The sequence below is a fragment of the Pieris rapae genome, chromosome 14, assembly GCF_905147795.1.
Source record: "Pieris rapae chromosome 14, ilPieRapa1.1, whole genome shotgun sequence".
Taxonomy (NCBI): Eukaryota; Metazoa; Arthropoda; class Insecta; order Lepidoptera; family Pieridae; genus Pieris; species Pieris rapae.
The window spans coordinates 9925494-9937889 of NC_059522.1; the positions used below are offsets into that span (position 1 = coordinate 9925494).

General features: G+C 31.1%; 3 protein-coding genes across 4 annotated transcripts; 1 reads left to right on the forward strand and 2 right to left on the reverse strand.

The window, feature by feature from the left end:
* Positions 1–781: 781 nt before the first annotated feature.
* Positions 782–4497, forward strand: LOC110992345 (trypsin alpha-3). 2 transcript variants are annotated; one of them, XM_045631002.1, is made up of 5 exons: positions 782–997; positions 1494–1710; positions 2368–2465; positions 3025–3212; positions 3922–4497. In XM_045631002.1, exons 1-5 carry the CDS (start codon positions 895–897, stop codon positions 4072–4074), a joined length of 759 nt encoding a protein of 252 aa, XP_045486958.1. In that variant the 5' UTR covers positions 782–894; the 3' UTR covers positions 4075–4497. The 2 variants fall into 2 exon arrangements, with proteins under 2 accessions (XP_045486958.1, XP_045486959.1); XM_045631003.1 differs by having other exon boundaries at positions 883–1165.
* A 320-nt stretch (positions 4498–4817) lies between these two features.
* Positions 4818–8362, reverse strand: LOC110992376 (cytoplasmic phosphatidylinositol transfer protein 1). The gene is made up of 8 exons (XM_022258164.2): positions 8139–8362; positions 7907–8055; positions 7696–7784; positions 7549–7556; positions 7398–7469; positions 6948–7202; positions 6595–6720; positions 4818–6428 (listed from the first exon to the last, which is right to left on the reverse strand). Exons 1-8 carry the CDS (start codon positions 8187–8189, stop codon positions 6276–6278), a joined length of 903 nt encoding a protein of 300 aa, XP_022113856.2. The 5' UTR covers positions 8190–8362; the 3' UTR covers positions 4818–6275.
* Positions 8363–8900: 538 nt separating this feature from the next.
* On the reverse strand, positions 8901–10433 carry LOC110992343 (trafficking protein particle complex subunit 13). The gene has a single exon (XM_022258107.2). It carries the CDS (start codon positions 10276–10278, stop codon positions 9070–9072), a length of 1209 nt encoding a protein of 402 aa, XP_022113799.2. The 5' UTR covers positions 10279–10433; the 3' UTR covers positions 8901–9069.
* Positions 10434–12396: the final 1963 nt, after the last annotated feature.

Consider the following 12396-nt stretch of genomic DNA (forward strand, 5'->3'; position numbering starts at 1 on the left):
TTTTATTATCTTATATTACTATTAGAACTTAGATAATTAAATGTGAAATGAAGTTACTGCAGTTCTAACATTTGAAATTATAAATCATCTATCTTATTGAAGTTAAGATTCAAAGAAAACATTATATTAAAAAATCTACCTTATCCTCCTAAAAATCTAAAGCGTTTAGTCTTCCGGTGTTAAAAAATTGATTGATTAGCTATGAATAGAGATAATAAATAGATATAGACATATATGTATATAAAAATAATAAGTATCTTAGCTGTATCAAAAGGTAAACTAATATGAAGCAACTTGTATAATCGTGTTAGGGATTTATACGGTGACCTTATATCACTTAGAGACTATAGATGTGTGCTCTAAAACTTAATAATTAAAACCTGGTAAATTTAACACAAACACAATTAATTTTAAACCATATTTACGATTATTATACACAAATCTCAACAGAAAAACCCATATATAATTTACATATTCAAAAATAATAAATTTATAAATTAAAAACTGACACGAACGGTTTTATGGAATTCGTTTAAGAAACTTTAAAAACGGATGAAAACCATTGATCATTTCAGCGAATCACATACGTGGCCAGAAAAAAACATCATTTTACCTCGACACAAACATCTGCTGCAACGTACGTATTAACATTGTTTAAAGGTTCACTAGAATAACTTCAATTTCTTTTAAGGTATCGCTATTTCCTATTTAATATATAAATAGATTTATTTGACCGGATTCGAAGTGAGGACAACCGGCACCCACACATTGTTGCCCGAGAAATATTTTCACAAACCACCTGTTCACAAATACGTCAAATATAATAAATATTTGCGGAAGAGTTATGGACATTTTATTAGTGTTTAGACAGTAAGTGATAATAATCGCGTGAATATGTTTCGCAATAAAATCCTCTGCTATTTATATATATTTATCGTAACGTGTTCTGAATGTAGAAGGATTAAACGCGTCGTTGGTGGAGAAGACGTCGCTTGTGGTATCTTTTTTATGCAATACTGAAAACATAATTGTGAAATTGTGCTCTGTATCTGTGTGCCAACTATAGATAGGAAATAATTTATCGTTTACATAATTTTTTATCTAAATCGGCGCCACAAACGACAGCCTATGCTCGAAGCCTTACTGTGCCTGTTTTCCTTAATAGGTAAGCAAGTTATCGGATTGACTTGACCCACGGTACCGTTGCATTTGTTTGATCTAAGACGCAGATAAAGTTCAGCGCATCTTGGAGCACAGCTTTGATTCTAACGCAAACCTGAGCGTTAAGATTAGGCCAAACGTGCGCCATTTTTATATGTAGACTATGTTATTCATAAACGATTACAAACCTCGGAAAGGTATTTAATGCCCTTATCATGCTCGTGATACTTTGAAAGTAAATGTGACTAAACTGCTGAAGGCCTTTTGAACGTAAATATAAACGATGTGGAGCCAAGTCGGGTAACCAGTACTTATAAACAATGTTCTTCAAGGCACTCAACTCCGGGCGGCATCTCTGAGGAATTCGTCAAATTCTCGTCATTTATGTGGTGCGACAATATTATCGCACAACAACGCCATTACCGCAGCACATTGCGTTCAAAATGAACCGGAGTATTACTTCATACAATTGAATAATTTCTGTTTTAGTACTCAAGGTGTACCTAACACTCCGGTACTGAAAATTACTAGACACGACTTATATGAACCGTGAGTGTTTTTCACGTTAATTGACGGATATATAATTCATTTCTTAAAAAAATATAACCAATAATTACTGTTACTGTTGTTAAAGTAAATGTTAATATTCAAAAATATACCTTTTAACATTTTAGTAAAATTTCCTTTACATATCTAAAGGATAAACTATCCTTAAAATATATTATTAAAAGGAGTCCCAAGGCAAGGTTCGGAAGATAATGGCAGCGTTAATGTTAATTAATTAGATTTTTTAGGCGTTTTATTCATAGATGATTTAAAAAAATACACCTGTCTACAGATTGCCGGTGTTTTCGATTAAGTTTTATCTAAATATACGACTCATTTTCGACGGCACAGATTAGTTATAGACTTTCATTAATTTGTTTATTTGGACATCATTTATAGTAAACTTATTTTAAAATTTTCATAATGACACAAGTAACTGTTAACTCAAGTTCAACGACTTTGAGATCTCCTACAATAATTACTAATATAATTTTGATAATTTACATAAAATAAAGCAAAGGCGAACGCGCGTCGTATTTTTGTTGAGTAAGCCTAATATTTTTCTAATACGTAAATGATTTCATTATTCCACGCTTGTTTTCGTCCCAAATCCCTTGCCTATATTAAAGCCGCACTTTAACCCAACTTATATGGTTTCAGATCCTCTCACGTACACGATATAGCCGTCCTACAAATAAAGCTCAATTTCACATCGTTCAACGCGACGATATTACCTAACTCCTCTTTCGGTGTATCAGGTAACTGTGAATGAACTGACAAAAATGTTACCTTCACACAATCAGCACTGTCAATTTAAACACGCTATTATTATCCCAATTCTTGAGAACATGCCAAAGATATCAATTAAGAAAGCAAAGTAGGTATCAAACTGTATGAATTGTTTAGCTTTTAAAAGAATGTCATTTGGGTTTCTGTAAAAATACATAAGATTATTTTTAGATCAGTCACAGTACGCTTTTGGTTTCGGTCAATTGCAATAATTACTCAACCGGTGGTCGTTTCAAAAGTTTATTCAGTATTTCTCTGAAATTTGACACATCAGAGAAAATTTAATTTGGTACCATTATATATAGTTGTCGATATAAGCATTAATTAATAATTCACAATACATTTTCAAATTTAAAAATGGTAACTGAATTTTGTACAGTGCTACATTACGAATTATTTATATATATTAGTAATCATAACAATCATATATATCAGTATTTACAATTTTCTTAATATACATATATATACGTATATAATATTTATGTATTATATTTATTATACCTCTTACGAAAACTTAGAACTTCGTAGGAAAGTGCACAATATACGGGTACGGATACAAAGACGTAGAGAACAAAGGAACAACGGAAACTTTGCAGTCAGCAGAAGTAAAACTTATTTCATTAGACGACTGCTCGTCGTCTCTTGGGCCATACATCGCCCCACAACCCGAGGGCGGCATGATTTGCGCTATTGGAGATGGCGTAGACGCTTGCCAGGTAATTTTAAATCGTTATGCTCATCTTGTAAGATTTCTGAAACTGTAATAATTACTTAGTTGCTCATTATAATTTCCAACTCCCTAAATTTATAATAAAAAGTTAGTTAAAATGTATTGAAGTCCCGTATCCATCCAACAATCCATGGACCGATTTGTTTGTTCTGCTAATTCTTTTTATTTGTACACAATGAGGTTCGAATGAACAACAAGGTACACGTCAAAGGTACAGGCGTAGGCGTCTACACGATGCGAACAACGGCTGAGCTGCTGTCATGTGCGAGTTACTGGGGGGCGAGCAGGCGAGTGAAAACAAAAAATGTTGAAGTAACTCGGATGCGAGCTACTGTCCAACTCCCACTTGCAAGTAACTCGCAAGTGACGTTCAAACAGTGCGAGTTACTGCAGTGCAGCTACTCGGCAGGCTGACTCGTACGCTAGCTCGCACTGTGTAAACTAGCCTTAACTCGAAACTCGTGTTGAGACGATTGAAAAAAATTTCCGATTTTCGAACCTTGATTGAATGAAGTTTGATCATATCAGGTTCTGTTAAGAGAATGTACTTTAGCTTCGTCAATGCTCAAAGATAATATAAAATATCACCAACGACGATCGGTTTTCGTTTATTTAAAAGCATAAGGGAATCGAAGGCTACATTTAACGAATAGATATGAAAATATCGTCTTAATTCTAAATGTATTTATTTATAGGGCGATTCGGGAGGACCACTCATATGTTCAGGCTATATCCAAGGCTTAAGTAGTTATGGTCTTGGCTGCAACATTCCAGGAAAACCCGGTGTCTACGTTAGTACCGGTGCTCATTTAACATGGATAATGCGTGTTTGTGATGAGAATTACTAACATTAAGTATTGAAAATAGAAAATATAATAGGAGTAAGTTAGCCTGTATGTCTAAGGTCATAAATACAATTTCCAGAAGCTTAATAATTTCATGTATTCGTATTAATTAAGAATTTTAAGGATTGATTAGCATAAGTATTATTAATATTATAAATACCGTATAGCATCGTATCGGTCTTAGAATTTGATGGAAATTTATACCGACAGAAAATGTAAATCGTTTTAAGTTTATGTTTGATGACGTAAATATCAGTAAATATTGTTTTCATTGTTGATCTACTGCCTAATCTATGTATTCAGATCAGGTTGTAGGCAATAGAATTTAATTAAATAAACAGATTTTGCTTTTGAACGTAATTTTCCTTAGGTGCCCGGATATGCAAAAGAGTTTTAATAACTTACTGCGAAAGGCTACATCTTCAATTTTTGCCAGTTAACCTAGTAAGATGATATAACATTACATCATCTTACTAGGTTAACTGGCAAAAATTTCTTATAAGTTAAATTAGTATTGACTCTGTTTCGTTTGTTAAAACTAAGCAGTCGTAAGTAGTCTTACAATTTTTTTAATAATAAAAAAATATAATCGGTATATATGTATGTTAAGCGTAATTTCTAAACAAAGACGGGTTAAAAAAACAACAGTATACATCAAATATTTATTACAATTAAAAATATGATATGAAAGCACGTAGACATTTGATAATTTAAATTTTTTCTATGGTTTTTCATTTGTAAACACCCATTTGTAACAGCAAATGCCACTGATTACATCTTTACATTTATATTTTTAACTCGTACATCAACAATATTCGTGCATTCTAAAAAACACAATATAAACTTTTAAAAGCTAAAATAATCAAAGGTAAAAACATGGCAGCTACTTGTGCCGGTACTATTATATAATAATTATTGCTTAATAACAACTAAATTGCACACGTAACACCATTAAATATTAATTATTTGTACATTTGTTCGATCACCTACTTATAAAACATAAAAATCATGACATAACTATTCATACAATACCTTCGTGAGTACTAAAATCTTTAATCAGCTATTAAATGGTTTGTCTAGCTTGTCGAAATTTTTAGTAAAGAAAAATATTATTGATTAGATTTTAGTTTGATTCGGCTGTGTGTCTTGTATAATATAATATTGGAATGTTAATATCAATAAAACAAGAAATAAATAACCTACTATAAATCTATAAATATTAATACTTATATTAGGCCACAAAGCAACAACAATAATAATTATCTAGCTAGAGTATTTCTTACTAAACATATGACTGCGAAAATCTTTCATAACCATTGGTTGAAGTCCCAAGCCTACCAACCCGTAACATTGTTTCATTAGAAACTTGATTTATATTAAATAGGTCTAATCTATAATTAAGAATTCACATGCATTTACCACTAAGCCAGGGAGGCGATATTTTACACTATAACCACTTGATAAATTAATTTAAATCATAAAATTTAATATTACCTCAAAGTCTGACTCTAGTCACAAACTATTCATATTATTATTTATTGTGAGATTGCTATTTATATATCTTTTTTAATGTGTAGACAATTAGGCCAAAATGCAAGACACAATGAATATAAGTTTTGATTTTAGATATGAACTACAGATGTCCCAAAAGAGCAATTAGTCTCTTTGTGTCGTAAATAATCAATAATAATATATAATCATATTTTCAAGAATAACTCAATCACTGAATTAATCAAAACAGATGTTAATTCTATTCTGGATCTAGATGTATTATAAAATATGTGAATGAGTCAATATGTTTAATGTTTTAATTCAGCCATATTTTCATGAGTATAAAGTATTGAAAAGAAAAAAACAATTTTGCCTCATTCAATTTTTTTTTCTTTATAAATTTTTTCAAATTAAAATATTTCTCAAGTCTCAATGTGCAGCAAGATTTACAAAGAACCAAATAAATATAATGTAAAATAAATAATTGCAAAATTGTGATAAATTAGGTTATTCTGTAGATATTGAATCTGAATTAGCAGGAACATTCATAGCTTAAAGAATTAACTTTTAAGTCAACCCACATACGTATATCTAACAATGTGTGTGAGTGACTGACAAGAGAAAATTAAACCAAAAATTATATTATTTTATGACTTAATTAAACCCTGTTTCTGAGAGTGATAGGTTTTGTTTTTTAAATTTTTGTGCACACTTTAGGACCATGAAAACCAAGACTTTGTCTCTGTGGGTGTACCAGATGCTGATGGGGTTTTCGGAGATTTTGGTGATTTTGGAGATTTTGGCGATTTTGGGGTGGGAGGTGGAGATTGGCTTTCACCCTCTGCATTCTCAAGAGCAGTCTTTACCTATAAAAACATATTCAGAAAAAATCATTCCCATGACATCACACAAGGTTATATAGTATAATTTATTGCATGTTGTCAGTAAAATTTTTTAGTTAATCTTAACAATATAACTTATTAAGGAATATATACAGTATTTTGCAAGTGGTGGTAAAATAACCAATTCTACCTTAATATTAGTTTTGGCCTGCATGTCCTTTTCATAATTTCTCACATCTTCAAGGGTCATGTTGAACCATTCGTCCATCCATGTGAATGCCTGGCGATGTCCAAGTAAAAGAATTTCCCGGATTGCCTGAAAATATTATAATACATACTCAAAACAATGTAGAGATGTGTCATAATTCTATTTTACCAAAATCCTAACAATAGATAAATGATTGGTATAAGATTCATTATTTTATGCTTGTTTAATAGACTAATCCTATTTTACATGTAACTTAAAGAACAATACAATTGCATATTGAAATTTTTTTCACATACAATTTTCATGAAATTATGTACATAAAATTTAATACTTACACTTTGTACATAATCTTCAACTTTTGTCTGCAGTCCCCATACTTCAAACTTTGCATTTACCAATTTATAGCAACACATGATGGGTTTATGTGAATCACGCCAGCCCTCAGTCAAAGGTCCACGGCCAGTCTTTTCAGACTTAAAAAGTTTAGGATCTTCAGTTTCCTTATAATGATGGGGTTTGATTTCATCATTTGCAATATCAAGGAAATCAACTTGCCTTTGTTCAATTTCTTCCTCAGAAAGGCATAAGCACTGTAACATATGAATAGCCAAGTTACACAAACTTTAAATACTTTAATATTTGATGATAGCCAAATTGCAATAGAAATTCTATCTATAAAATTTTGACTTTTAGCTTTAACATATTTTAAATGAGTCTTTCAATTTCTTAATTCTTTATTTATTATTATTAATTATATTATTAACTTAATATATTTTTAATCTTACATTTTCAGTTGTTCCATTATTGTCCTCATATCTAGTTTGTATAGATACTGAAAATTTTGGGATAAAAGAGCACTAAAAAATAGAAGATAGTTAGTGAATATTTTAAAAAATTATGTGAATATGCAATAAATACTCATATACAGCTACTTACAGTGTACTCTGGGTGGTTGAATATGAAAAAAAAAATTACATTAGTAACATAATAACAATCTACTATAAAATTGTCACAGTTAAAGGATAAATAATAGAAGTTAGAACAGGAAATCTGTTATATGTAAATTATAGTAAGAATTTTTACCTGTTATTGTGTATGGGTAATAGTTCCATGCTTTTTCAGTTACATAAAATACACGGGGTATAATATTCTGTATCCAATATGGTAAGTGACTGAAAGTGATATTAAAAAATACTAAAGTGAAGATATGGAAAGCATTATCTGGACTCCAGTACAATACAGAATAAAAAGAGCCTAGGAATAATTATATAAATAATCAAAAGGCCAAGTTTACCTTGAAAGATGTATTCGTTTCTCAGTAAATTGTCCAACACCGTTTACTTCATCAGTTACTTCTTCATTAGCTATAACCTCCACTCCTTCGCCAGTTGTAGATTGTTCGTAACTATGACGAGCTATCATATACAATTGTCCTATACGATACTAGAATTCGAAACAAGAGACTTATAAGGCATTCATACATTAACTAGAAAGATACCTTTGAATTAAAAGTAAAATTATTTTACCTCTTCTACAGTAATTGGCATGCAAATCCTGTATTCTTTTGTTAGAACCATATTAACAGGAGAGTTTATTTATTTTAAAGTCTCACCAGCGCTATAATAAAGCGTTGTGGTATTAAATCAATAGTTACTTAATATTTTAATTGAGCAAAATAATGAACAAGAATCAAATAGCAATTCCATATCCCAATCATTTCACATTCACGATAAGAGTTGTCAATTGTCATTAGTTATAAATCTTGTTAAATGACAATTGATAACATCACTGTAACGTCCTAAAATTTCTAGGGGGATAAAATTTTGTTAGAGTTCAAAATTTTTCTGAGATTATATACAATTATATACAGTAAACTCATTTTAATTTTTTAAGTGTGTTCCGTAAATCGCAAAGTGGTTTACCCGCTCCATAGCCAACAATTCTATTTTCGCGCCTTCAATAATTAAACAATTACTTATTCCAACCTAAATTGGTAACTGCTTGGCAGATAGCAAGCCAAAGACAATTTAGATACGACACCAAATAGATAAACACAAGGATAATAATTGTATATTAATTATTAATTCAGTTTTAGTTATGCAGGTCGCAGACATGAGAACAAATCATGACAGTAGCAGTTAGTAGCAAAACCTTAACATGCTCTACTTCAGTATCATTTATTTGCTTAAATTATTTGGAAAATCTCCTTTATTAATTTAGGGATTTAATAACAGTACATTATAGATTAATAAAGACATAAATATTAGTCCAGTAGTAAAAATACAGAGTTACCAGAAAAAAGTATGTATTCAAAAAACTTGAATAAAATAATTAATGATGATGATTCCTCTTTATTGAACATTAAATAGTGCTAATAACTGGTATTTTACCTAATATTTAATTATTATACAATTTGAGAGTTTTAAATAAATTTTGTACATAATCCAAAACAAAATATTAAAATATATATACTGATCCTAAATCATCATAGTCATAGGTCCGTTTTATAAATAAATCCATTAATGATATTCCTGTAATACTATGTAGGCCTGTGTTAACAGGTACAGCAGTTAAGTTAATATAGGTTTTACCTCCAGGTTCTAATGGTCCTAACTTTCTATTAGATATTCCACACCAAATCAAGCTAGAATCTTGATGAGATCGCAGCTTTAAAATCAAATCCAGTGTTCTTTCACTAGCATTAACAATTTTGCATTTAATGTTGAATGGCTTTTCAACTGGTACTTTACTAGGCAGATTTTCATAGGTCACTCTAATATCTCCATATTCAGGAGTCATTCTCTGTAACTGACTAGTTTGCAATCTTCCTTTCTCTCCCAAATTAGATCTCCACACAATATCAAGCTTTCCAATATTTTTGGCAGCTGCTATTAATTTAATATCTGAAGCAATATTAGGTTTAGGAGATAGACAATAAAGATACTGACAGCTTTCTTGAGTTTGCAGTAAAGTGACATCACCAAAAACTGACTTTCCATCAGATGTTTCGTTCAAAGATTTAACTATAAACTGCTGAGAACTTTCAAGAGAAACTTGCTCAAGTATTATTGCACCTGATGTTATATTTTGAACTTGAGCTTCAAGAAAAACTTCATCTGATTCAGCATTGTAAAACTTGGTTTTAACATCTAAAGGTTTCATTACTTCAAATTTGAAGAACTTTCTAAAAGATGCAAGAGTGTTATAATTTGACATATATGTTACTTCACAGACTAAGATGTGGGTTCCCAAATCCTTTACTTCGTGGTGTATAACATCACCTAATGTTTCATCCACATCTAGCATTACAGAGGATTGGTGCTGTTGTGTTGAAAGTGGAATTCTTTGAGAACTGGTTTGTAAATCTGCTTTGATAGATACACTTTGAACAGGTTGATTTGTCTCGTTGTGCACACACACATAACATGAGAAAGTTTCTCCTAAGTAAATATTACCAAAACTTTGAGGAAGCAGTAAAAATTGTCCAGCAGCAAGTGTCTCCATGCCAACAACAGATGTTGCATCATCTTTTAAGTAGTTATTCAGAATGTTTCCTGGTAGGTCTTTAAAATCACATGTTACTATTTTAGGGCTCATGAGGGCTGGTTTTGTAAGCCTCATTACTTTTAGTGCCACTAAATGATCCATTCCTTCTTTATTTTCCATTTTAGCTTAGGTAGCTTCTTTAAGTGAAATAATCTAAATTCTTTATAAATAATAGCTATAAATACTTTTCATAATAAATAGAATTAAGGATCAATATAAATAAATGTTCATTTAATATTTATGTTCGGTACCGATAACCGATTACGTGAAAATATTGTTTTTTTTTTTTTTTTTTTTTTTTTTTTAAATATAGCATTACGCTGAGCGTATAGCCACCGACAAAGGTAAGGGAAAAGAACAATAAAGAAAAAGAATTTTAGATCGAACAAAAATTACATAGGATAAGGGATAGGATCAGCAGGTTATAAAACTATTTCTAATTCAATATACTACTAACTACATTATGGAAAGTAACAACTAAGAACAGTAATTAAAATATATCATATAGAAAATTATTTGTATACAAAATATACATATACTTATAGTTTTATATTATTTATATTAAGAAATAAACATAGCTTTTTATATACATTAGGATTTAAAGATGAAAGCATAACAGGAACAGATGTAGGTAACGGGATACTGGAAGAAGGATCAAGATGATCGAATAGCATGGAGTGGTTATACCGAGGACAGGACAGAATGATATGATTTAAATCACCAATATTCAGCCCACATTCACACATTTCATTATCTATAATATGAAATCTGGTAAGGTGGGCTGGGGTACACACATGGCCCAATCTCATACGAATAAGAGACGATGTTTCCTTTTTGTTAAATTTCATTTTAAAAAACCATGGCTTCAGTGGTATTGTGGGCTGTATAGATGAGAAATATTTACCCTTAATTAAACTGCTCTGAGTCCAAAGGTCAGTCCAAGATTTTTGAAGAAAAGAAGCAGGAAGTGAGGCCAAATCATGATAATAATTTTTATATGAATTGGCATCGCCATTCTTAACAGCTTCATTTGCTAGTTGGTCTGCTATTTCGTTACCAAAAATACCAGAATGTCCAGGTATCCAACCAAATGACACAGACAACCCCAATTGTTTACATTCATACAGCAAACCCCTAATCTCAATAATGATAGGAAAAATTAATTTGTTTTTTAATGGATATTTTTGGAGAGCTTGAAGAGCACTAAGTGAATCGGTGAATATGATTGATTTCTTAAGTTTCTTACTCAAAACTAGTTTTAAAGCTTTAAAGATTCCGTAACATTCCCCTGTGAAGATTGAGGACTCTGGAGGAAACTTTATTTTTATTGTAGTTTTACTTTGTAAGTGAAATATTCCTATGCCTACAATACCAGACGAACCGTGTTTAGAGGCATCTGTAAATATATAATTATTGTACTCATGGCAGTGTTGCTCACAGAAATAATTAAAAGTAATCCTTGCGTGGGAATCGCCCTTATTTATACCAATATTAAATCTAATGTCTGGGGAACTAGTTAGAGATTCATAGTTGGTTCCAAATAAAGGGTGAGTTGTCAAGGTGTGAGTTGGAGTTTGAATATTGATAAATTTATTGAAGCTAACGATGAGACAAGGTGAAGATTTATTTGACCAGTAATTGGAAGATGTCAACAATTGAGACAGTTCTTCAAGCTTAGAACGGAGAGGATGGTTGGTATATTGAAGGGAGCGAAATATGAATTTATCAGATAAATATTGTCGCCTAAGATATAATGGGGCATCAACACATTCTACTTGTAAAGCATTAATTGGACTAGTTTTCATAGCTCCTGTAATAAATCTTAATGCCTTAGACTGTATATTATCTAATTTTTTAAAACGGGTTGTATTTCCAGGAGATAATAAAAAGGTACCATAGTCTAAAATACTTCGGATTAAAGCGTTGTACATAAGTTTCATACAAAAGGGATGGGCACCCCACCATACACCGGATAAACATCTAAGGATGTTTAGGTTTCGCTCACACCTATTAAAAATGTAGTCACAATGATGTACGCCAGATAGCTTAGAATCTAAAAACACACCGAGGAACTTTACAGAGTTTTTAACAGGGATAATAATACTACCAAAATACACAGTGATCGGAGGAGGAAGTCGCTTTCTAGAAAAAAGCATGGCAACACTTTTAGTGGGGGATATTTCAAGACCATTAGTATCAAGCCATGTTTTTAATAAATTAAGAGAATGAGACAGTACT

Excerpts from the sequence above, each read along its gene's own strand:
- LOC110992345 (XM_045631002.1), top strand. The coding sequence starts at position 895 with ATGTTTCGCAATAAAATCCTCTGCTATTTATATATATTTATCGTAACG. Across the intron at positions 998-1,493 it reads TGGAGAAGACGTCGCTTGTG|GCACTCAACTCCGGGCGGCA; the intron begins GTATCTTTTTTA and ends ATGTTCTTCAAG. Across the intron at positions 3,213-3,921 it reads ATGGCGTAGACGCTTGCCAG|GGCGATTCGGGAGGACCACT; the intron begins GTAATTTTAAAT and ends ATTTATTTATAG.
- LOC110992376 (XM_022258164.2), bottom strand. The coding sequence starts at position 8,189 with ATGGTTCTAACAAAAGAATACAGGATTTGCATGCCAATTACTGTAGAA. Across the intron at positions 7,203-7,397 it reads ATAATGGAACAACTGAAAAT|TGCTTATGCCTTTCTGAGGA; the intron begins GTAAGATTAAAA and ends CATATGTTACAG. Across the intron at positions 6,721-6,947 it reads TTGAAGATTATGTACAAAGT|GCAATCCGGGAAATTCTTTT; the intron begins GTAAGTATTAAA and ends TAATATTTTCAG.
- LOC110992343 (XM_022258107.2), bottom strand. The coding sequence starts at position 10,278 with ATGGAAAATAAAGAAGGAATGGATCATTTAGTGGCACTAAAAGTAATG.